Source organism: Drosophila subobscura, chromosome U (assembly GCF_008121235.1).
Source record: "Drosophila subobscura isolate 14011-0131.10 chromosome U, UCBerk_Dsub_1.0, whole genome shotgun sequence".
Classification (NCBI taxonomy): Eukaryota; Metazoa; Arthropoda; class Insecta; order Diptera; family Drosophilidae; genus Drosophila; species Drosophila subobscura.
In genome coordinates, this window is record NC_048534.1 from 10,303,517 (window position 1) to 10,324,984 (window position 21,468).

Genomic DNA, 21,468 nt, shown 5'->3' on the forward strand with positions numbered 1-21,468 from the left:
TTGTAGAATTCGTACCAAAGAAGCCAGTCACCCAGGCGCATTTTTTATTATAAACGTTGCATTTTAAATGCTGAAAACCTAACTAGATGCATTATAATCGGTCAGGCTCTGGGCACTGATTGGCTCCAGGTTGCGGACACCATTCTTGTCCACAACAGAGACATTGAAGTTCTTCAGATTGACGACCAGACGCTTTTGAATCTCCACGATGCACTTCTTGAAGATATCGTAGGCCTCATCTTGGGTGATGTTGGGGTGCCAGTAGCGATCGTAGATGCTGGAGCAGAACATGGCACCGTAGCCATGACCGGCGTAGTTCAGAGACTTTGCATTGGCCAGATAGTCGATGAAAGCCAGCTCCGCACCCTCCGTTTCATCATAGCTGTGGGAGGGAGATCATAATGCAGTTCGAAAATACGCTTAATCATTGATGAATACGGAAGCTTACCCAGCGACAAACATGAAGACCTGGTATGGTGTGCGGCTGCGAAGATAATCGGCCAGATTCTTGCGCGTAAAATGGGCTGCCGCACGCGGGCTCAGGTCGTAGCCATTGCGCATTTTGTACAGGGCAATATTCTTCGAAATAAACTCGGTAAACTGCTCGGTGTCGCCCGACTCGCCAGTGGTTGAAATTAACAAGTTATCCGAGACCTTGTGAATTTTGTTCTGATCTGCAAAAGGTAAAAAGTTTCGCCAACAATTGAGACACAAGCCGCCATCGAATTTATTGCTGCTGCTCACCTTCTTTCATTACGATAATGGAACGGGCATGAGTTGTGTCTGCCGCCAGCATAACAAAATCCTTGCCCTTGATACCTAAAAGAGTCTCCATCTTACACTTATTAATATAACTTTACGAGTTTCTAAAAAGTTTTCAAGTTAGTTGTTTTGCCGGATGACAAGCATTTGTGTAGGCCAGTGTGACCGCGGATTTGTATCGATAAAATATGCCGTTGAACACTCAAAAGTCTACCGAAATATACTGAATAAAATAAATGTGCTGAAAAAATCTCGCTTATGTGCAAACCTAATGCTAATGCGAGCACACCAAAACACCATTCCATTCACAATTTCACAAGATTTATTGTTTTTGTTATTAATTTCTATTGCAATGCAGGCTCCTCCTCCCGAACATTGCCCAGGCGTTGAGAGCGAGCAGGCTGGACAGGTGAGCGCCTGTGCCGGCTGTCCCAACCAGAGCATATGCAGCGATCCGAACAAGAAGCTCGAGGATCCGGGCAAGGCCCTGGTAACCGCTGCACTGAAGGATGTCAAACACAAGCTGCTGATCCTCTCCGGCAAAGGGGGAGTGGGAAAGAGCACAGTGACCACCCTGCTGACACGCTACCTGGCCAGGAGTTGTCCGGACAGCAATTTCGGTGTGCTGGACATTGACATCTGCGGACCATCGCAGCCGCGTCTGATGGGAGCTCTGGGAGAGAATGTGCATCAGTCTGGATCGGGCTGGTCACCGGTGGGCATAGACGACAATGTGTGCCTGATGTCGATTGGATTTCTGCTGGGATCCGTGGATGATGCCATCATATGGCGTGGACCAAAAAAGAATGGAATGATTCGTCAGTTCCTGAGCGAAGTGGACTGGGGAAACTTGGATCTACTGCTGCTGGACACACCGCCCGGCACCTCAGATGAGCATCTGTCTGTGGTTTCCTATCTGAAAGATGACAATGCACCCGACTCGGTGCGTGCCATAATTGTGACCACTCCCCAGGAGGTTGCACTGCTGGACGTACGCAAGGAGATCAATTTCTGCAAGAAGCAGCGCATACCCATTGTGGGTGTCATCGAGAACATGAGCAGCTTCCGGTGTGGCCATTGCGGGCACAGCTCCGAAATCTTTCCAGCCAAAACCGGCGGAGCTGCCGCCATGTGCGCGGAAATGGAAGTGCCACTGCTTGGCTCTCTGCCCCTTGATCCGGCCATAGCCAAGGCATGTGATGCCGGTGAGGACATCACATCCATTAAGAATGCCACCACAGAAGCCCTGGAGGGCATTTGTTCAAAGATTATGAGTAACTTTAGTTAGATTTAATTGTTTTTGTTTGTTAATGCTTAATATATAACTCTGATCGGAGGTCTAAAATGTCGCAGGGACACACAATATTTGTAACTTTTGTTCATCTTATCTTACGCTTGGGGCGGCGAATTGGGTGGGCTTTCTAGCGACATGTTTGTGGTTAATCTCCCGGTGGCATTCGCTTCCTGTATGGCCTGTGACATAGCGGTACTCTCTATGGGTGGTGCAAATGTTGTATCTCTGCCTGGTCCCACTGTCGACAGCTGTCGCTCCTGTGGCTGCTCCTCTTGTAATGGATTCTCGACGTTGCTGCTGGTTCGTGGAATAATTGTGTTTTCCATGCAAGTTGTGTTTTCTTCAGCATTTAAGTTGCTAGCAATTGTCGCACCCATTGTGCAGGCCATGCGCGGCGGTTGCTCCGGCAGCTGTGGCGGCTTATTCAGCATTGTGATGTTCTGCGTGCAATCATTCACCTTGTAGATGCCCACCAAATGGTTGGCCAGCTCAAACATGTTCACGCGCAGCGACACAATAATGAATTGAGCATTCTTCGTGCGCTCCTATAAATAATGAAAGATAATTAAAGATAAACCTTCTTCGGATCTCCGCTTGGTGCCACTCACCTTTATGTAATGCGCCACAATGGAAACATTCTTGAAATCCAACGCTGCATCGATTTCATCCATAAAGTACAGCGGCGAGGGCTTGTAGTAATGCAGGGCAAAGACCAGCGCCAAAGAGGACAATGTCTTCTCACCGCCCGAGAGATTCGAAATATATTTCCAGCTTTTTTTGGGCGGCCGCACGGTGAAGTTGACGCCCTCCGTGAATGGATCCATGGAGTCGACCAGCTCCAGCTCGGCATCGCCGCCTTGGGTGATCATTTGATACATTTCCTTGAGCTTGTGTGTAATGATGCCAAAGCCATCCATGAACTCCTTGTAGCGACGCTTGCGCACCTCCTCGAACTTGTCGCGCATCTCGTTACGCTTTGAGGTGATGTCTTCGAGCACGCGCACGCGATCCAAGTAAACATTTCGCTTCTCATTGAAGTCCTTGATGCAATTGAGGTTTGGCTTCTTCTGCAGCTGCTCCTCGAGCACCGTTTCCTTGTACTGCATGTCGCTCAGCGCCTCCGCATTGAGTTCATCTTCGGTGAGTTCTTTCAGCGGCATCAACGGCTCCGTTTCGCCGGGTATATCGTTGAGCTTGAGCGGCTTTAGTTTCGCCTGATAGCCAGGTATTTCCACATTGACCATGCGATCAATTATGCCCTTTACACTCTGCACTTTTGCCTCCATTTCGATGCGGTCAATGTTGCGTTGATTCTCCTGCTTGCTGAGCTCGTCGATTTGTTTCTTCAAGTCCGATGACTGACTCTTGGCATTGTCTATGGCCTCGGCTGCCTCTTCCGCGGCCTTCTCCAGATCTTCCTTGTGCTCCTGAAACCTTTGTCGCTGATCATTCAACGCGCGCAGCTTCTCCTCCGCCGTCTTTATGTTCTCCCGCAGATTATTATTGTTTTCGGTGATCTTCTCAATGTTCCGCTCCGCTGTGCTCAGCGCCACATTCATGGAGCGTATACTGGCAGATAATTTCTCAATTTGCGTGGCTGTTTTCTTGATCTTTGCCTCCACCGGCTTCACATTGTCATCGCGCAGGGCCGTGTACTGCGCTTGAATCTCTTCGATTTGGCTGCTCATTGCCTGCTCAGCGAACACCGCCTGCTCCAGTTCCTGCTTGCCCGTTTCTATTTGCTCCTCGAGCAACTTGACGGCACCCTCGTCCGTGGTCTTTTTCAGCATCTTTTGTCGCTGCATGTCGCACTGCTTCAGATTACTCGCCATCTGCTGCTCCAGCGATGTGATGCTAACCTCCAGGCGCTTGTATTCCGCCTCATTCCGCTGCACCGTCTGCTGCAGGGTCTGCACTTCGCGCTCCAGTCGTCCCTGCTGCTCTTGGCAGTAGTTGATGCGCGTTTGCAGCTCCTCCGCTTGGATTTGCATGTCCTCCAGGGCGGCTGTCTGTGAGGTCGAACTGTCTGCACTCTCCGCAGTCTTTGTCTGCACTTGGGTGCCCATTTTGCCACGAATGACGGTCTTGCCACCGCCCGACATTGTGCCCGTCAGCTCAATCATGTCGCCACGCAGCGTGACCACCCGATAGCGTTGCCTGCCATAGGCAATGCGTGTGCCCTGCTCGAGGTCTGTGGCGACAAGCGTGTTCCGCAGCGCAAAGTAGAAAGCGACCCTCACGCGATCATCCTCAACCTTGACCAAATCGTACAAGCGCGCAACGTTCTCGGGGCTGCAAATGGCAGAGGTTTGAGAGTTTAAATCATTGGGGATGAGAGACCAAACTTACGTATTAATTGTGCTGCAGGAATCTGCCTTCAAATCCTTTATATTCTCCAAACTAATGAACGTCGCCCTGCCCACATTGTGCTTCTTTAGGGCAGCAATGCACAACGAAGCTGTGTCGAAGTTCTCCGTCACAATGTTGTCCAAGCGACCGCCTGCCGCTGTCGAAATGGCCACATCATACTTGGCATCGATGCCACCCAAGTTACCGAGACGTCCTAGAATGCCGGGGATTTTGCCCTCCATTTTCTGACGCATCAAAAAGTCCAGAACTCTGTTGTTCGATTGCTGGAACTGCATGTTGCGCGAGCGCTCGTTGATCTAAGGGAAGAGAAGCAAAAAGTGTGAGCTTGGATCTACCATAAAAGAGCTAGGAGATTGCCCCACCTCATCCCTAAGTTTTGTGCATTTTGTGGACAAGTTTCGCTCCTCCTTGGTCAGCTTTTCCACCTCCGCTGACTTGCTGGCAATCTCCGTTTTCATCTCGGGTATGCCCTGCTTCAGCTGCCCCACTTTGCCCACCATCTCCTCGAGACTCTGCTGCGACTGCTGGTAGGAGCTCATCAGCGATTCGTATTTCCTGGTCTCAGTGGTCTCCACTTGCTTCAGCATTCGCAGCTCCGATTCGAGCACCTGCAGCGCTGCCTTGGAGGAGTTCACCTGCCCCTTGAGCCCCACCAGCTCGTCGCTTAGCTTCAGGCGCTGCTCGGTGAGCGGCTCCGTTTTTTGCTTCAATTCGTGCAATTGTTTTTCCAGCTCTTCATTCAGCGCAACTTTATCCTTCTCGAGGCGTTCCAATTTCTTGTTACATTCCGCGATCTCCAGCTGATTTCTCTCCGGCAATGTGCGCAAATCCTCCAGCTCCTTTTCGTTCTTCTCAATCTGCGCCTTGTCCTTTTTGCGCTGCTTGTTGGTGTTCTCCATGGTGCTCTGGACCTCAGTGCAGGCACGCTCCGCGCTCACCAGCTTCTTTTTGACTTGATCCCGCTGCTTGACGAGCGCTTCAAATGCTCTGAAAGATGGCAGACGTTGAGATTTCTGTGTGAAAATGCTTTTGTGCTTCTGCTGCTTCATTTCTTACTCAATTTCCTTTCTGATAATCTCCTCCTTCTCGGCGCGTTCTTGCTTCAACGCGTTCGTGGCCTCATCGTGTGTTTTGAGTTTCTCCGCGCACTTCTCGTGCTCCTTGGTGTGCTCCGCCAAGGAAATCTTCTTCAGGCTGATGGACTTTTGGTAGACCCAAGACTTTGTGCGCACCAAATCGTTCTCCTTTTTCAGATACTCCACGGCCTCGTTGAATGGCTGCTCGAGGTCCTTCATGTCACGCTCGGCCAGCTTGCAGCGATTGTGCTTCTCCGTGCGATCGTCGGTGAGCTGATCCACGCGCTGATTGATCTGATCCAGCGGCTGTTTGTAGCGTTGGGTGCCCACAATGTCCTCCAGGTACTCCAGCATGCCCGTTTCGTTCTCCGTCAGACCTTTCGGCTTCATCATGGCTATGGACTCCACCTCGCCCTGGAGTATCAGGAAACGATTGTGCTCCAGGTCCACGTGATGTGTCTTCAGCAGCTTCACCACATCCTTGACCTGTGCGCGACGTCCGTTGATTTGATAGTACGACGTGTTGTCCGACATGGCTGTGCGTTCGACGGCTATTTCCGAGCCAGCTACCGTCTCGCAGGTGCCGTCGCCCTTGTCCACAATCTGCTCAAAGTGCACGGCCACCGAGCAGCTGCGTAGGTCGGGAAATCGCGAGGATTTGTGTATGAGCGTGGAGACACGCTTGCAGCGAATGCGATTGGCACGGCAGCCGAAAACGAACATCATGGAATCGATGACGTTACTCTTGCCGCTGCCATTGGGTCCAATGATGGCCGTAAAACTCTGATGGAACGGACCCAGCGTCACCTCATTGGCGTAGCTCTTGAAATTTCGATTCACAATCTTTTTGATGATCAGCCGTGGGCCGGTGCTTTCCATGGAGCAGTGTGGCGGTATCGGTGGGGGTATGTATATATCCCCGATGCGTGTGCCGCCTTCCTCATCGTCACATACCATCGCATCATCCAGGGCGTCCATGACGGCGTCATCGTCGTCGGCTGCTTGTTGGGCCCGCAATTGCTGCTGTACTTGCATCTGGGGCATCCTATATTGACCACTCTTGCGTCCACCACCAGCTTTCGGAGTGGCGGTGCTGGGACTCATCCTGTTGCTTCTATAGCTTCTATTTTGGACAATAACACAAATAATGCTTCACAGGAAATTCAGGCGCCAATTTAGGACGCTAAAACCAGTGTGACCGCGGAATTATAGATAAAATATACCGACACACACACGGAGATATACCAAAATATACACTTTCATTTTCAAAATATACCTCAAATCTTAAATCGTTTTCCTCGACTTTTATCTTCTGTTTAATATTACCAGCTAGTTAAGACTCTCAGCTCGAAAATTGTACTTTTATTCGAATAAACATTCTATTATCGGCTAGTTTTCATGACTTATCTTTATTGGATTGATTGCTAAATATGACCAAAACTAAAATAAGGATATGACGCTATTAGAGGCACGCAGACGTGGTAGCGCCCCCAAGGAATCATGCCTGCAACTAATTAGAAATCTAACCGAGTTGGCAGCACCTCAATGCAACGTTATTTTCAACTTTTAATTCAAATTTATAAAAATTAAAACAAGCAAAAAATAAAAATTATCCCCCACAGGCCCCTAAATATGTACAACTATAAATAATTGAAAAATTAATAATGTAATTATTGTCCAATTAGTATATTTAAAATATCTTGTCTGATTTTCAGATGTTGAAGAGAGAGAGAGAAACCGACTAAAGAGCTTTCTCTAAGGCGCTCTCTATAAAGAGAAATGACCAAATATAAAAACATATATAGCCAGGCCTGCATCCCACAAGACTTCAGTCACAAATTGGCATCGGCTTTGGCTTTGTGCGGCGGTAGCGGAACAAACTCGGGCGCACTTTCAAAACGTTTCATTCGCCGGTGGTCGGTTGTGCTGCGGTCTTAGTTTTTCCACTCGCAAGCAGAAACACAGAAACAAATATTGGACACACGCAAACTGGAAATTAAGCTAACAAAATGCTGCGCCCGGGGGAAAATTTAAATTGCAAAACTGGTTTCACAGTCAAGGTCGTCGCTTCCGCCCAGCGACGTTGCCACCGAGCGGCGTTATCAATGCAAAACTTCAACCCACTCCCACTAAGTGCTCTGTCCAGCATTATCATTGTTATGCTGTTGATTATGTCGACCGTGTCGTCGCTGGATGCTATGCGCATTGGTAATTTCTCCACTTTTGTTTTGGGTGTGAAGCGAGCCTCTTGATTGGGTGCGTGTCTCTCTGTCGTGTCGTGTCTCTCTCTTTGTATTTTGGCATGCCGCATGCCGCCGCGCACATTGGGTGTGAAAGTTGTCGATCTGTTGCATAACGAATAGAGCCAAACCAAGTCTGGACGGGGCCAGGTTCCCCGAACACCCAAAAAGACTGTGCATTGAACCCAAATGACAGTTCAGTTGCTGAAATTTTCCTGACCCGCTGCCATGGCAAAGTAAAATGATAAATTTACTTTCTAAATGCGCTGCAACCCAGCAGCTGAGCAGCACACACACACACACATAGGCATAGACTCACAGATGGCTTAGATTACGGTACAGCAGTAGACATATCTTGAGTTAGCATCTGCATTGCTGCGTGTGTGTGTGTGTGTGCTGGTCGCTTGCCCAATCTGACTTGAGTTACGATCTGGTGCGGCTACGGGCCATTGCTATTGCTATTGGCCTGGCCTGGCCTGGTCAATTCATGATGCAAACGCATTTCAATTTATCTGCTACAATGTTGTGGTACACCATAGCCATAGCCACAGTGTAGGCGGCAGAGGGAGCCGCGCAAAAAAAATGTACGCATCCGCTTTACTTCAACTGCTTTATGACTGCCTTACCATCTAACGTTCGAGTGTGTTGTCCGCTGTGTGTGTTGGCTGGCACCGTTATTCCTCCCCCTACAATCTCTGCAACGCCCATGCCACAATTCCAATGCGTGCAAGCAGTGCAATGGCGAGCACGAGTATTGCTGCAATCTTGCAGTCAGTCAGTCAATGGCTAACTCTACTTTTGGTGTTGACGTGAGGCTGCTACTAATTGGGTCAACGCATTAATTAGTTTTCCTTGTTAATTACACAAAGATCTCTCACACCAATTTGCAGACAATGATGGAATAATCAGCAGCAGCAGCAACCACAGTCGTCATCGGCGTTCGACTTCCACAGCCAGTTGCATGCATGATGCACGCTTCTATCGCAATCCGCAGAGACCGGTGCACAAGATCTGGACGAATAGCGAGTGTGCCAAGTATTTCCTGTGCCTCGATGGTGAGGTATTTGAATTCAAGTGCTCCGAGGGACTGCTCTTCGATGTGGTGCGTCAGATCTGCGACTTCAAGGCGAATGTCGATAATTGTGATGTGAGCGCAGAGACGCCGGCACCCAAGCCGCTGCTGGAAATGGCCGATTGTGCGGATGAGTATCAGCTGGGCTGCGCCGATGGCACTTGTCTGCCGCAGGAGTACTTCTGCGATGGCTCCGTGGATTGCCCGGATGGCTCCGATGAGGGTTGGTGCGATGTGGAGCATGATCCGAATGCAGCTGGCGCGTGCGACTCGCGAAAGTGCCAATTGCCGCATTGTTTCTGCTCAAAGGATGGCACACAAATACCGGGAAATCTCGCTAAGCAGACTGTACCTCAGATGATATTGCTGACCTTCGATGATGCCATCAATCATGACAATTGGGAGCTCTTCTCCAAGGTGCTGTTCACACAGAATCGTCGCAATCCGAATGGTTGCCCCATCAAGGGCACCTTCTATGTGTCGCATCCGTTTACCAATTATCAGTATGTGCAGAAACTATGGAACGATGGACACGAGATTGCTGTGCATTCAGTAACGTAAGTTGCCAGCAGGAAGTTCCTACCAAACTATTACCAAAATCTCCTCTTATCCCCCTGCAGCCATCGTGGTCCCGAGCTGTGGTGGTCCAAGAATGCCACAATTGAGGATTGGTTCGATGAGATGGTGGGCCAGGCGAATATTATCAACAAATTTGCTGCCGTACGCATGGACGAGATACGGGGCATGCGTGTGCCATTCCTGCGCGTGGGTTGGAATCGTCAGTTTCTGATGATGAAGGAATTTGGCTTCGTCTACGATGCCTCCATGGTGGCACCGCACTCCAATCCCCCACTGTGGCCGTACACTCTCGACTACAAAATGCCGCACACCTGCACGGGCGTCAATCAGAATTGTCCATCGAGAAGTTATCCAGGCATCTGGGAGTTGGTAATGAATCAACTGGAAGCTGGGGAATACATGTGCGGCATGGTGGACAGTTGTCCGCCGCATCTAAGTGGCGATGATATCTACCGACTGCTGACGCACAACTTCAAGCGTCACTACCTGAGCAACCGAGCGCCCTTTGGCTTGTATTTCCACTCCACTTGGTTCAAAAAGATTGACTATCTGAATGCATTTTTGGTAAATATAAAGTGGAATAACAAATAGCCGCAGCGATTTATCTTACTTGTGCTTATTCCTTAGAAATTCCTCGATGATCTGCAAAAGCTGCCGGATGTGTATTTTGTGACCAATCAGCAGGCGATTCAGTGGATGCGTCATCCGACGCCCAGCAATCAAATGCATCAGTTTGAGGCTTGGCACTGCCAGCCCAAGGAGTTGGATGAACACGAAAAGGTCTGCAACATACCCAATGTGTGCAAGGTGCGCAGCAGAGTGCTCCAGGAGGATCGTTACTTCTACACGTGCATGGAGTGTCCCGCACAGTATCCCTGGATACGAAACGAATTTGGCCTGGACTGAGGGCAGCTAACGAAATTCTAGATTTAAGCACTTAATTTATGTATGTGTCGCCGCTAAATATATTTAAACCGATTTTCCACAAGAGTTTTGTACTAAGCCTAGGCAGTAGGGGAGCTACTTCTATTGCGTTATGAATGGATTGGCAATGCTCTCGACGCCGTCTGCGGGGCAGATGAGCACCAACGCTGTGCCACGACAGACCACGAGGCCCAGACTCCGTGTCGAATCCTCGGTCAGTTTGTATGGCTCGTCCGAGTCGCGCAGATACTCCACTGTGTTGTCCAGCACTAAATTTAACAGCGCGTCGTAGCCTTTGAGTATCCCAGATGCTTCTCGGCCGCCCGCGAATTTCACACGGATCTGTTTCTCCAGGTATTTGGAGAGATCCAGAATCGACTCCTTGCGGCGTTTCTCCTTGCCGTCATTGTTTCCACCCACCTGGAAGGAGACGTACATGTTGGTGAAGTCAAATTATTTTCCAATTGAGGGCGCCTGTTACCTTTTTATCTGCCATTTTATGTTAATTTTTTTTTTGCCGGCCTGCGAAATGCTTTTCAGTGTGACCGCGGATTTATTGATACAATATACTGCATGACCTCAATAATATACTGAACAACAACATAAATTAGCAAAAAACGCAAGAGTGTACCGTAAGTGGTTCCGTTAATTGGAATGCGATTGTCTTCATTATTGCAATATATTAATCAACATTTTACATTCCCTGGAAAAAAGATTATCACATAGAAAATTAATGATATATGTGTCGTCCAAGACTCCAATAAATGCAGACCTACAGAGTCTCTATTTAAAAGCCATCTCAAATAAATGGCAGATTGTGGTAGCGTGCATATAAAATAATACAATAAACAAACGCCATACTCATAAATGGAACCTGGCCAACCAGCAACAATGACAGAACATACTCTACACGCTTTGCTTTAAAATTTGACATTTTTAATTTAACCATAATTCAATAAAAGGAAGTCCTGAAAACAAGCTAACAAAGATAAATATAGTGGTGCAGAGAGAGACAGGAGTTACGTAGGTTAACTTACGTATATTTCGGTATATGTATGAGGGTCAGTATCGATAAATCCGTGGGCACACTGCACTCCATTTTGTTTTATCACGCTCACGACCAAAAATAATTTTCGCTGAAGAACTTTGTAATTTTAAAGAATTGGCACTGCGCATCGTTGAACTTAAGTGCTTTAAAACAAATTTACAATCATGGGTCGCAAGAAGAAGAAGGCCTCCAAACCCTGGTGCTGGTATCCTTTTTAAAAACAAACAACAATAGTTTTCGCAGCATGTGCCGTGCCGTGCCGCTGGCTGGGAGGGCAAAAAAAAATTTGTATGTACACATACAAACTACCACTCGCACAGGAGAAATTTATATAATGGTGTTGACAAGGGGGGGAGGGCGGCACGCATATTTTGGCAATTTCCTTAACTAATTTTGAAACAGGTACTGCAACCGTGAGTTCGACGATGAAAAGATCCTGGTGCAACATCAAAAGGCCAAGCATTTCAAGTGCCACATATGCCACAAAAAGCTGTACACGGGTCCTGGTCTGTCCATTCACTGCATGCAAGTGCACAAGGAGACGGTGGACAAAGTTCCCAACTCGTTGCCCAATCGCTCAAATATTGAAATTGAAATATTCGGCATGGATGGAATACCAGTTGAGGATCTGCGGGATCACGAGAAGCAAAAGAATGGCGGAAAATCAGATTCCGACGATGACGAGCCGGTGGCAAAGGCAAAGAAAGTTGAATGTGAGTGTTGTGAAATTCGAGATGATAAGAAAATGGGTTTATAAATTGGGAAATATCCATTTCAGATTCCATGAGCGTACCCCCTCCCATGATGATGCCGCCGAATATGATGCCTCCGCATATGCTGGGGCAATATGGCATGGGAATGATGACACATATGCCGCCGTTGCCTCCTTACCCGGTGCCTATGATGCCGCACATGATGCCGCCGCGTCCCCTGTTTCCAGCTGCAATGGCCACTACCTCAGCAGCGGCTGCAGCAGCAGCGGCGCATCATCATCATGCTGCCGCCATGGCCCAGCAAAAGCCAACGTTTCCAGCTTACAGGTGGGAATCATATACACCACATTCATGGCCCGAAATAGACTCCAATGGCGATTGGGACCTATTTCATGGCTGTCGCGAATTAACTTTCATACTAATTCTTGTTTTTGTTTGATTTTTGGTAAAGTAATGCTACCATAAGTGCTCCACCTACCACCAATCATGCTGGTGGCGCATCAAGTGCACCACCAAGTGGCCCGCCCGATGCACAACAGCAACAGAGCCGTCCGCCAGTTCCAAATGCCTCATCAGGTGGTGGACAAACGGCCGCTGTTAGCACAAAGATAATGCATCCGCCGGAGGACTCAAGTTTGGAAGAGTTGCGCGCCCGACAGCCCAAATATCAGGCGCGTCTGGCCACTGCCATGGCCGTAATCGCGAATCCACACAACAGAAAGAGCCCCAGTAATAATGGGTCCACATCATCGATGCCCGTCACACCGCCGCCTCCATCGCTGGCTGGAATATCGCCCACAGGCAGCAGTAGCAACAGCAGTCATGCCGCCGCAAATGCGATTGCTGTCTCCACAGCCATCTCGAAGGCCCAGGAAGTGAGTTCTTATCATAGTTATAGAAACCATAGTCAATATAAATGAGCGGACGACAGACAGAACCGACGTTTAAAAATTACAGGACCGATAACAAACGAACGGACTAAACACGGACCTGTACAAAAAAGACAACTTCCGAATCACTTAAAAAACAAAACAGAATAACAATTTAACTTACATTTGAGATCCGACTGCATTTTGCGTTTCGTTTGCATTCTTTGAATGAATTCCATTTATTTCCAAGTTGGACAACGTCTTTTTTTTATATCATGTTTATAAATACGAAAAACCCGATTTGTGTTACAATTACGATTATGATTATTTTTGCAAATTTCGAGTAATGCGAAGGCGAATATTACGTTCACACGAGACCACAGCGAACGCAAGCAATTACGGAATACAAAAAATATACAAAAAAAAAAAACAACAAGTAAAAAAACAACACAAGAAAAGATAAATCACTTTTTTTAGCATATAGTATGATATATGTCTGTACAATTTTTTAATTAAACAAACAAATTAATGGCAACAAAACAAATGAAACGGCGGTTTTCAATTTAACCACTTAAGGTACTTTGATTTCAAACAGCAATGCAAACAAAAAATTATAAACAAGATCCACCCTCATGTCCTGGTCCCATTTTTCGTCCTCCACCATCTACAGATCTCGCATTTCGAATTTTGCAAAGATAAACCTGAACGAATCTCATATCGAATCCCATTATTTGGGAATTTCTTGATTTGATATTCTGTTTAATCGAATTAATGTTCGTTCATACTGAGGAGGGTTTGGCAACTTCTCTGTGTTCTGTCCAACAATTTTCTTATGTTCTAATTTCAATTTGAGTTGGTATTCCCCCCCTATGTGGACTGTGAGACAAATTCAAATCAATTCCCTAAATTTACTTACAGACCGCCGCATTTGTGGCCGTGGCACAGGCTCAGGTCCAGGCGCAAGCACAGGCCCAGGCGCAAGCTCAAGCCCAGGCACAGGCACAGGCGCAAGCTCAAGCAGTGGTCAACGCTCAGGTGCAGGCAGCTCATGTTGCCCATGCTGTGGCTGCCCAACAGCAGGCGGTACAACAGCATCACCAGCAGCAGCAACAGCACCAGCAACAGCAGCAGCAGGCGGTACAACAGCATGCCCAGCAGCAGCATCAGCAGCAGGTGCAACAGCAACAGGATCAAATCAATCGAGCTGTGATGCTTCAGCGTTTACAAGCTGTGCGGCAGCCGGGCAATCCGGGCGCTGCTGCAGCAGCGGCGGCCGCCGCGGCATGTGGAATGGTAAGTCTCTAATCCTCAGCTAGTGCGTATGCAGCGCCAAACCAGACGAAAGAATCAACTTGACTAAACAAAAATCAAATCCCAAGTGCTAAGAATCTCAATCTGTACAAACAAACGAAAAGAACTGATCTTGTGTCCTAGGGTGGTGCCAAAAAGCCAACGACAGCATTCTTAAGTGGGTTAATCGAATTTATTAGATGTTTTTAGCTTAGAGCTTCATCACTAGCATTATCATTATTATGCAGAGATCATATGCCAATCACACACTAGCAAATGTTTATTTTAGCCGGGCTCATCCAACCAAAAAATTATGATCTCGGGGGAAAACATCTTCGATGCACAAGAAATTGAATTATTTCTAGGTTTTAGCCCATAGCCTAGACATTAAACAGTGGCCCATTCCTTACACTCACAAACTTATACTAATTTTCTGCTGTTGAAATCATTTGCTTGGGATCTTAAAAATAAACTAGATCCAAAACATTGCGGTATACGAGGTGTTCTTGTGGCTGACATTTCTGCTTCATTCCTACTGCTACTGCCATGACGCTTTTTATTATCCGAAATCCTTCCTAAGCTTCATCGCTCGGATATAATTTCCTGAATCTAACATCCTAATCTGAGAGCTAAAACGCTTACCAACACTGTATGTTGGCAAACACCTCGTATATCGAATATCGAAATGAATTTCAACCGTCACTAATATCAAACGTTACACTAAATCAAATTCTAAAAACATAATTAGATTGTAAAAAATAACAAAAAACAACAACTAAACCTTAAAAAACAAATGTGTTAAAGTTACCGTTACAATTGCAGTACAGTGCAGAAGTTCAGTGTTGAAAAACATAGAGTTGCAAGTGTTGCGCAGGGCCCCCGAAAAGTGTTATACAGTATGTATTGTTTTTGTACCAACAACAAAAAAAGTTTATCTCCTCCCCCCACCTGATCACTCCAACTTAGCCCCCAGTCCCACCATAAAAAAAAAACAAACATAGAAAATGCAATATTGAAAGAGTGCGAAATGCAAAAAGATAAGTAAAAGCCAAACAACTCCATTATAATCTTACTTAGTCGTACTTATGCAAGTAAATTATGTAGTCTAAGCAAGTACTTACTCTACTCTATCTCTCTGTCTACCTCCACAACACTAGCATACTATTTCAACATAATTTTAATAACCCCTCCATGCCCTACGATAACCCACCCAGTCCAAGAACGAAAGTTCCAATTATCCCCCAGTACGTACTGCCTTGCAAGTAAAGACAAAAAATAATAAGAAAAGAAAAAGAATAATCAATCAACAAAAGTAATAATAATATCATTAAAGAATGAGAGAAGAGTGAGTTATGTTTAAACTATTTTGCAAGCCATGTAAGTACATTTCAATAATTTCTATAACCAAAAAAAAAAAAAAAAACAAAATACAAAATACAAAAAAACAATTTTGAATTTGTCGTAATGGTTGCTGCGTTGGTTGGTTTAATTGATTGATTGATGATTGATTGATTGATTGGTTGATTGATTGATTAATTCATATCCACAAACTATACACACACACACACATATATATACTATTAAAGTAAACCTAAACACCGCATTGATATGTCTCTCTACTATATCTATCTGTTACCTCGAGAATACAAACCACAAAAAAAGAAAATATACCAGAAAAAAGCCATAATCTCTAAATGTTCTTTGATCTGTAAATTGTACTCTGTATGTCATATGCTCTTTTATGTTTTATCATGCATCTCTGTACGTCTGTGTACTGTGTACACATAACCCCATAGCATATGATACTTATGATCCATCCCAACTAACACACACATTCATCTGGTTTTGCGCGCAAACTAATTGCTTACTGATGGTAGAGGTCTGACCTTCTTTTCCCTTTGCCAACTGATCACACATCCACCCACCCATCCGTACATAGTATAACTATCATAAGACAATTACGAATCCTAACTTCTAACCCAAAGATATTGGAATTTGAACTCGACTCCCTGCCTCTGGTTAGTAAAACAAATGGAAATTTCCCAAATGAGAAGTCAAGGCAATTATCTATATGATTTATACTTTGTTGAAAGAATTTTTAATTTGAGCTTTGGTCCGTAGTCCCACAAAAAAAACAAAAACAAAAATCTTCCTCTCTCTCCACTGCGTCGTCGTCAGTTCAGTTTCCGAATTGTAAGTACTTTTTTCTTTTTAAATTTACAACAAAATTAAGTATATTATTTGTTTGCCGGAAGAAGAGAAGAGGAGTCTGCTCTTACTCTGATCTATTCTACTCTACTCTACTCTACTCTATATATGTATATCTCTCTCTGCTCTATATCATACATTTGTAATGCGATGCAACAAAACGTTTTCAACCCACAAACAAAACCAAACACACACACTACACACACACACACACTCACTCCTCCTATTATCCATCTATTGAATAAGTACGCAAAAAACCAAACTTATTAATACTCTTGAAAACAATATACAATCCAAAACAAACATAATTAATAACAACTTAGCTAATTTTGTGTACAATGGCTTCAATATAGACCATGTGTAGAGCCAAGAATCAAGAGTACTAATCCCCGATCTTTTGTTTCATGCTCTTCTATATCTTTGTCTCCGTGCCGTTCAGATGCCGCTGCCGGGGCACATGCAACTGATGCAACCCATGCTGAGACCGGCCATGGCTATTGGACCACATGGAGCCCTGATCGATGGGAATATGTTGAGAGCTGCTGCGGGCCCGGGTCTGCACGGCATGCCGGCAGGTAAGTAGTTACACCAAACAATCTCCTGAATGCACTACAATTAATCTCCTCTTTTCAGGCTTAATGCCAATGCAGGCTATTGGATTGCCCGGATTCAATGGAGCACTGCCTGCGGGCGCCATGCATATGCCTGGCATGGGCGTTATGCTGCAGGGTCATCCGAATATGCTGCAGATGATGCAGCCGCGATTCAGATGATGTCTGCCCGCAGCGCCGGGTCTGTTGCAGGCGCCAGCAACCCAGCCGCAACCGCAACTACAATCACAACCGCAGCCACATCCTCAGCATCTGCATGCGCAGCATCCGCGGCCATATCCACGGCCAGCGGCAACGCTGCATCACCAGCCGCCATTGTTGAGCCTACCGCTGCCGTTGCTGTTTCACGAATAAGGCGGAGAGCATTGGCCAGCTATTGGCTGAAACCAACATGACACCAAACAACAGCTAAGCAAAGCAGTCGTCAACAGTCGTCAGCAAGCAAGTTTTTTAAAAAACTACAACCAAAGTCAAGTTCTTTTTTCAATGTATAACAGTTTTTGAGACACACACCAAACACACACCAACAGCACACACACACAGAACTATCATGCCCACAAGCTACCCACTAACCAGCGGTTATGCGTAGTAAATCAGTCGATGTCATATATATATCTCTATATATACAAATATTTGGTTTATCTAATGCACTCTCCTCGCTTCTGTTGTTTTTTCAAAGCGATCAAAACTGTTTCATTTTCCACTAATCCGATTTAATCAATGTCTCTATGAATACATGTACATAAATATTTGTGCTCTTTGTATAACACAACCACAAACACACACACACACTGCTAACACACAGACACAAACATGCACACACACACATACGCCCCGTTAAACACTATTAAAAAAAACCTCCTTCATCTGAAGCTATTTTGCTGTGCTGTAGATCTCTTTCTCTATATATGTATCTATATATCTGTATAACCAGAATATTAATCGTTGACATTTTATCTATGTTGTCTATTTTTTTTTTAAATTCTCTTTCTTTTTTTTAGTTTTAGTGATCATATACATATATTATTTAAAAACGCCCACCCACACACACTCAAATTGTTTTATCATGTATTTTAAACCGAAAAGCAAAAGCAAAATCAAAAGAAAATCTTCAGAAACACACAGAAAAAATCCTGAACGCTCAAAGCCCTGGGTATGTTGACAATAGCCATAAGCAGCATTTTTTGTGTTGTTTTTTCTGTGTTACTTGTGCGTAAATTATAGTTTATCGATCCTTATGTCCATGTGCAATGCTCTACAAACTGTTATACTACTGTTAAACAAACAAAAACTCCTTTGTTCAGGCCCCCCAAATGTTGTCTCTAGACCTTCGTTCGTTCAGTTCTGGCTGACAAAAAGTAAGTCTTAACTTTCACTACATAGTATATATAATTATATATATATTTATATACAAATATTCAACTCTCTTTGTATAATTTCTGTTATTTTTGGCCATCAAAATGTATATGTTTGATGCACATTATTTGGTGTGTGTGTGAGAGCGCCAGACAACAGATCAGAGCAGGTATCTACATTCAAATTTGTTTTTCTTTCAATTACTATTATGATATCTATAATACTATACTATCCTAAGTCATTTGGTTATGGTATGGTTGGTACTAAACAACAAACAAACAACTACAACAACACCCCCCAACCCCAACCCACTATAGATTATAGATAGTAGAGTTATATGTAGGAGGCATCTAGTTATTGAAATTATAATTCACATGTTAGCAAGTACAAAAAACTATATTAATCTTGAACCATTTTTAATTTGTTGTTATCGTATTGTTCTTCCAACTGTTCTAAATTCTTTAGCTTCCTTGCCCCACAAATTCAGCTGCAATAACAGTAATATGATATAGCTACAAATACTCGAGTACGAGTACGAGTACGCGTACTCCCTCCCATCATGTAGGCTCTCAGGCTTTTGTTAATCCGATAATCACTAGACACGATATTAGCTAGCATAAGTAGTTGGTTTATTGGCAGTCTTGGAAACTCCTAGCTCCATTTAGTTTTCCTGTATTTATGGGAAACAGCAGCATGATACACATACATACATAGATTGAAATCCTTTGCCCACTCCGAAGAGATCATAGAATACCCGAGACCCCGCTAGGCTAGAACAATTTAGCACTTCAATCGTTGAAGAGCACCAAAACCCTACCCTAACACACTCATCCCGAAACTAATGCGAACTTGTTTGTCTATCTACACACACACATAATATAATTATAACCAAACCATAATCAATCTATATGTATGTATAAATACATGTATTACTGTAACTATATCGTGTAACTTAATCATCAGCAATGACAAGTGAAAAACTGCCCTAGAAAATCGAGTGAATCCGAATCTCCACCCTCCCCCACATTCACTCGGGACAGTTTAGCGCAAAATTGATGTTGGACTTTGGGGTCTGGCAAATTTGCCGCACCGTTGATGGGATATCGCCGGCCATATCCAATTTCGTTTGGCCCGGTTCGATCATCCTGCGGTGTTAGAACGGCGTGCTTCAGACGAAAGTACCTCAATGCAAGACAGACAAACTCCCAGATTTGGTGGCAATATTACGTACAATTCTCACAACCAACAAACTAAACTCGCATCTTTGAACACAGTCTTTGTTTCTACTCGTATCTGTAGTATAAATATATCTCTCTTTCTCTGGTAATCCTATTGAAAAGACTCTGTAAATATTTGCTGGCCGCATTTCATTTTGTAGAGTTGCTTTTCTCTTATCAATTTATCTTGTTTTAAGGGTCGGGAATGCAAATCCATTGTGCAGAAAATTGATTTATTGACTAGGTAATGGAAAATATTTAGCAAAATTTACAAATTGATTTATTTATTTAGCCAAACATATAATTATATTGTGTCGAGAAGTGAAGCGTCGGCAAGGCAGTTGCTGCAGTCAACCTGCTAAACATGAGTTTTGCGGGTCAAGTTCTACGGGCTTCTGGTGGGTGGATAGCAATTAGAATAGTCCGAGAAACAAAGTGGCTTTAATTTTTGAGACATGTGTTGGTAAAGTTTGGTAAGAACTTACAATTGGTTCCATTTGGTTTGCATTCCTCGACTGTAGTCAAGTTTTAGTCAACTGGTGGTGGTCATTTTCAGATTATTGATTATTTGATGTCATTTAATTTATATATATTGCTCTTAATGTAAAACTATCAACATACAATGCACGCGTTCGTTTGATGAGAGTACAAAACAAAAAGCTACCAGTTTTCGTTATTAATTTTGATGGGCTTTAGGTGTTTTGCGAAAAGAAAACCCGAAAATTATGATTACAACTTAACATAGTCCACCAATCTGTCTGTCTTTGCGCTGGGCGACACGCGAGTAGCTGAACAAATTGCAGTCACTGTATTACTAAAAACCCCACAAAACACCCATACCAACGGCGTAAATGTCTGCTGGGTTCAGTTGAAAGCGTGTCACATTAATTTTGCTGAGCGAAAAGTCCCCTGCGTCCGTCCTTTGTCTCTCTCTCTCTCTCTCTGTCTATTTCTCTATCCATATCTATAGTTAAACGGTAAATGTCTATCTTTGGATTATGTTCTGCATGCCCTGAGTGAAGAGTATGCCTACCACCCACCCGATAAAGGACGCAGGCGATGTGCTGGACTTTGAATTGCCTTTGGCATATTTTATCTCCGAAACGAAGGCACATCACAGTTATCGAGATAACTGTTGGACTTTTCGGTCCTTGTCTTGCACCATACACTTTCGTTCTTTCCACATGCATATAACTATTGCTATAACTTTTGATATCAGACCGAATCGCATAACATAAGCGTCTTGTACAATCCACACAATCCGGAGGGGCAGTATCACCACCAACCACCACCTCGACCAACACCATTTCTCAAAGCATCCGAAAGTGAAAGGATTCAGAAGAGATCTATGATAATGTTTGTTTACCACAACTTCTGTTTAGTGTTGATTATTTAATCATTTTTCAAGTCGAAATAATCAATAATGCTTTGATAGTTGCAACTACTTTTGCTTGGAAAGTATTACAAGATCGACAACTGTTCCAAAACCGAAAATAAATTTTAAACATAATTTAAAGAGAATTTCATTTGCCAAAGATCTTTTAAGCTTTCAGCCAAAGTTGATTATTTTTGTTTTTGTATTCATACATAATCTTTGAGTAAATTTAATAAATTGCAAATGTTTATATTTTTCATAAGCTTTAAACGATTTTATTGCATTTACTATTAACTAAAGCTTACGGAATATAACAAATTTGTTTTTCCCTTTATCCATTTCTGTTCGTTCGGCAATTAATCACACAAATACCTAGCTAATGCCTCTACTATACTTAGTGCAAATGCAAAAAAATCAAAACAAAAAAACCAACAGGTTTGCCTACATATGTACTTTTACATATG

At 44.4% G+C, this 21,468-nt stretch overlaps 6 protein-coding genes across 6 annotated transcripts; 3 read left to right on the forward strand and 3 right to left on the reverse strand.

Moving 5' to 3' along the window:
* Positions 1–3: 3 nt before the first annotated feature.
* LOC117901398 (probable proteasome subunit beta type-2) lies at positions 4–932 on the reverse strand. The gene is made up of 3 exons (XM_034812131.1): positions 745–932; positions 449–674; positions 4–382 (listed from the first exon to the last, which is right to left on the reverse strand). Exons 1-3 carry the CDS (start codon positions 833–835, stop codon positions 79–81), a joined length of 621 nt encoding a protein of 206 aa, XP_034668022.1. The 5' UTR covers positions 836–932; the 3' UTR covers positions 4–78.
* Positions 933–1,044: 112 nt separating this feature from the next.
* Positions 1,045–2,127, forward strand: LOC117900414 (cytosolic Fe-S cluster assembly factor NUBP1 homolog). Its single transcript, XM_034810772.1, has one exon. The coding sequence runs from the start codon at positions 1,115–1,117 to the stop codon at positions 2,048–2,050; it is 936 nt and encodes a 311-aa protein (XP_034666663.1). The 5' UTR covers positions 1,045–1,114; the 3' UTR covers positions 2,051–2,127.
* Positions 2,031–6,697, reverse strand: LOC117900413 (structural maintenance of chromosomes protein 4). Its single transcript, XM_034810771.1, has 5 exons — positions 5,483–6,697; positions 4,789–5,413; positions 4,406–4,722; positions 2,665–4,348; positions 2,031–2,601 (listed from the first exon to the last, which is right to left on the reverse strand). Exons 1-5 carry the CDS (start codon positions 6,604–6,606, stop codon positions 2,152–2,154), a joined length of 4,200 nt encoding a protein of 1,399 aa, XP_034666662.1. The 5' UTR covers positions 6,607–6,697; the 3' UTR covers positions 2,031–2,151.
* Positions 6,698–7,511: 814 nt separating this feature from the next.
* On the forward strand, positions 7,512–10,366 carry LOC117902766. The gene is made up of 4 exons (XM_034814358.1): positions 7,512–7,710; positions 8,633–9,371; positions 9,435–9,957; positions 10,021–10,366. The coding sequence occupies exons 1-4, from the start codon at positions 7,512–7,514 to the stop codon at positions 10,297–10,299; spliced, it is 1,740 nt and encodes a 579-aa protein (XP_034670249.1). The 3' UTR covers positions 10,300–10,366.
* On the reverse strand, positions 10,335–10,907 carry LOC117902768 (U6 snRNA-associated Sm-like protein LSm7). Its single transcript, XM_034814361.1, has 2 exons — positions 10,799–10,907; positions 10,335–10,737 (listed from the first exon to the last, which is right to left on the reverse strand). Exons 1-2 carry the CDS (start codon positions 10,811–10,813, stop codon positions 10,420–10,422), a joined length of 333 nt encoding a protein of 110 aa, XP_034670252.1. The 5' UTR covers positions 10,814–10,907; the 3' UTR covers positions 10,335–10,419.
* A 494-nt stretch (positions 10,908–11,401) lies between these two features.
* On the forward strand, positions 11,402–19,368 carry LOC117902767 (BUB3-interacting and GLEBS motif-containing protein ZNF207). Its single transcript, XM_034814360.1, has 7 exons — positions 11,402–11,570; positions 11,768–12,078; positions 12,144–12,405; positions 12,530–12,953; positions 13,866–14,240; positions 16,885–17,020; positions 17,079–19,368. The coding sequence occupies exons 1-7, from the start codon at positions 11,530–11,532 to the stop codon at positions 17,216–17,218; spliced, it is 1,689 nt and encodes a 562-aa protein (XP_034670251.1). The 5' UTR covers positions 11,402–11,529; the 3' UTR covers positions 17,219–19,368.
* The last annotated feature ends 2,100 nt before the right edge of the window (positions 19,369–21,468 follow it).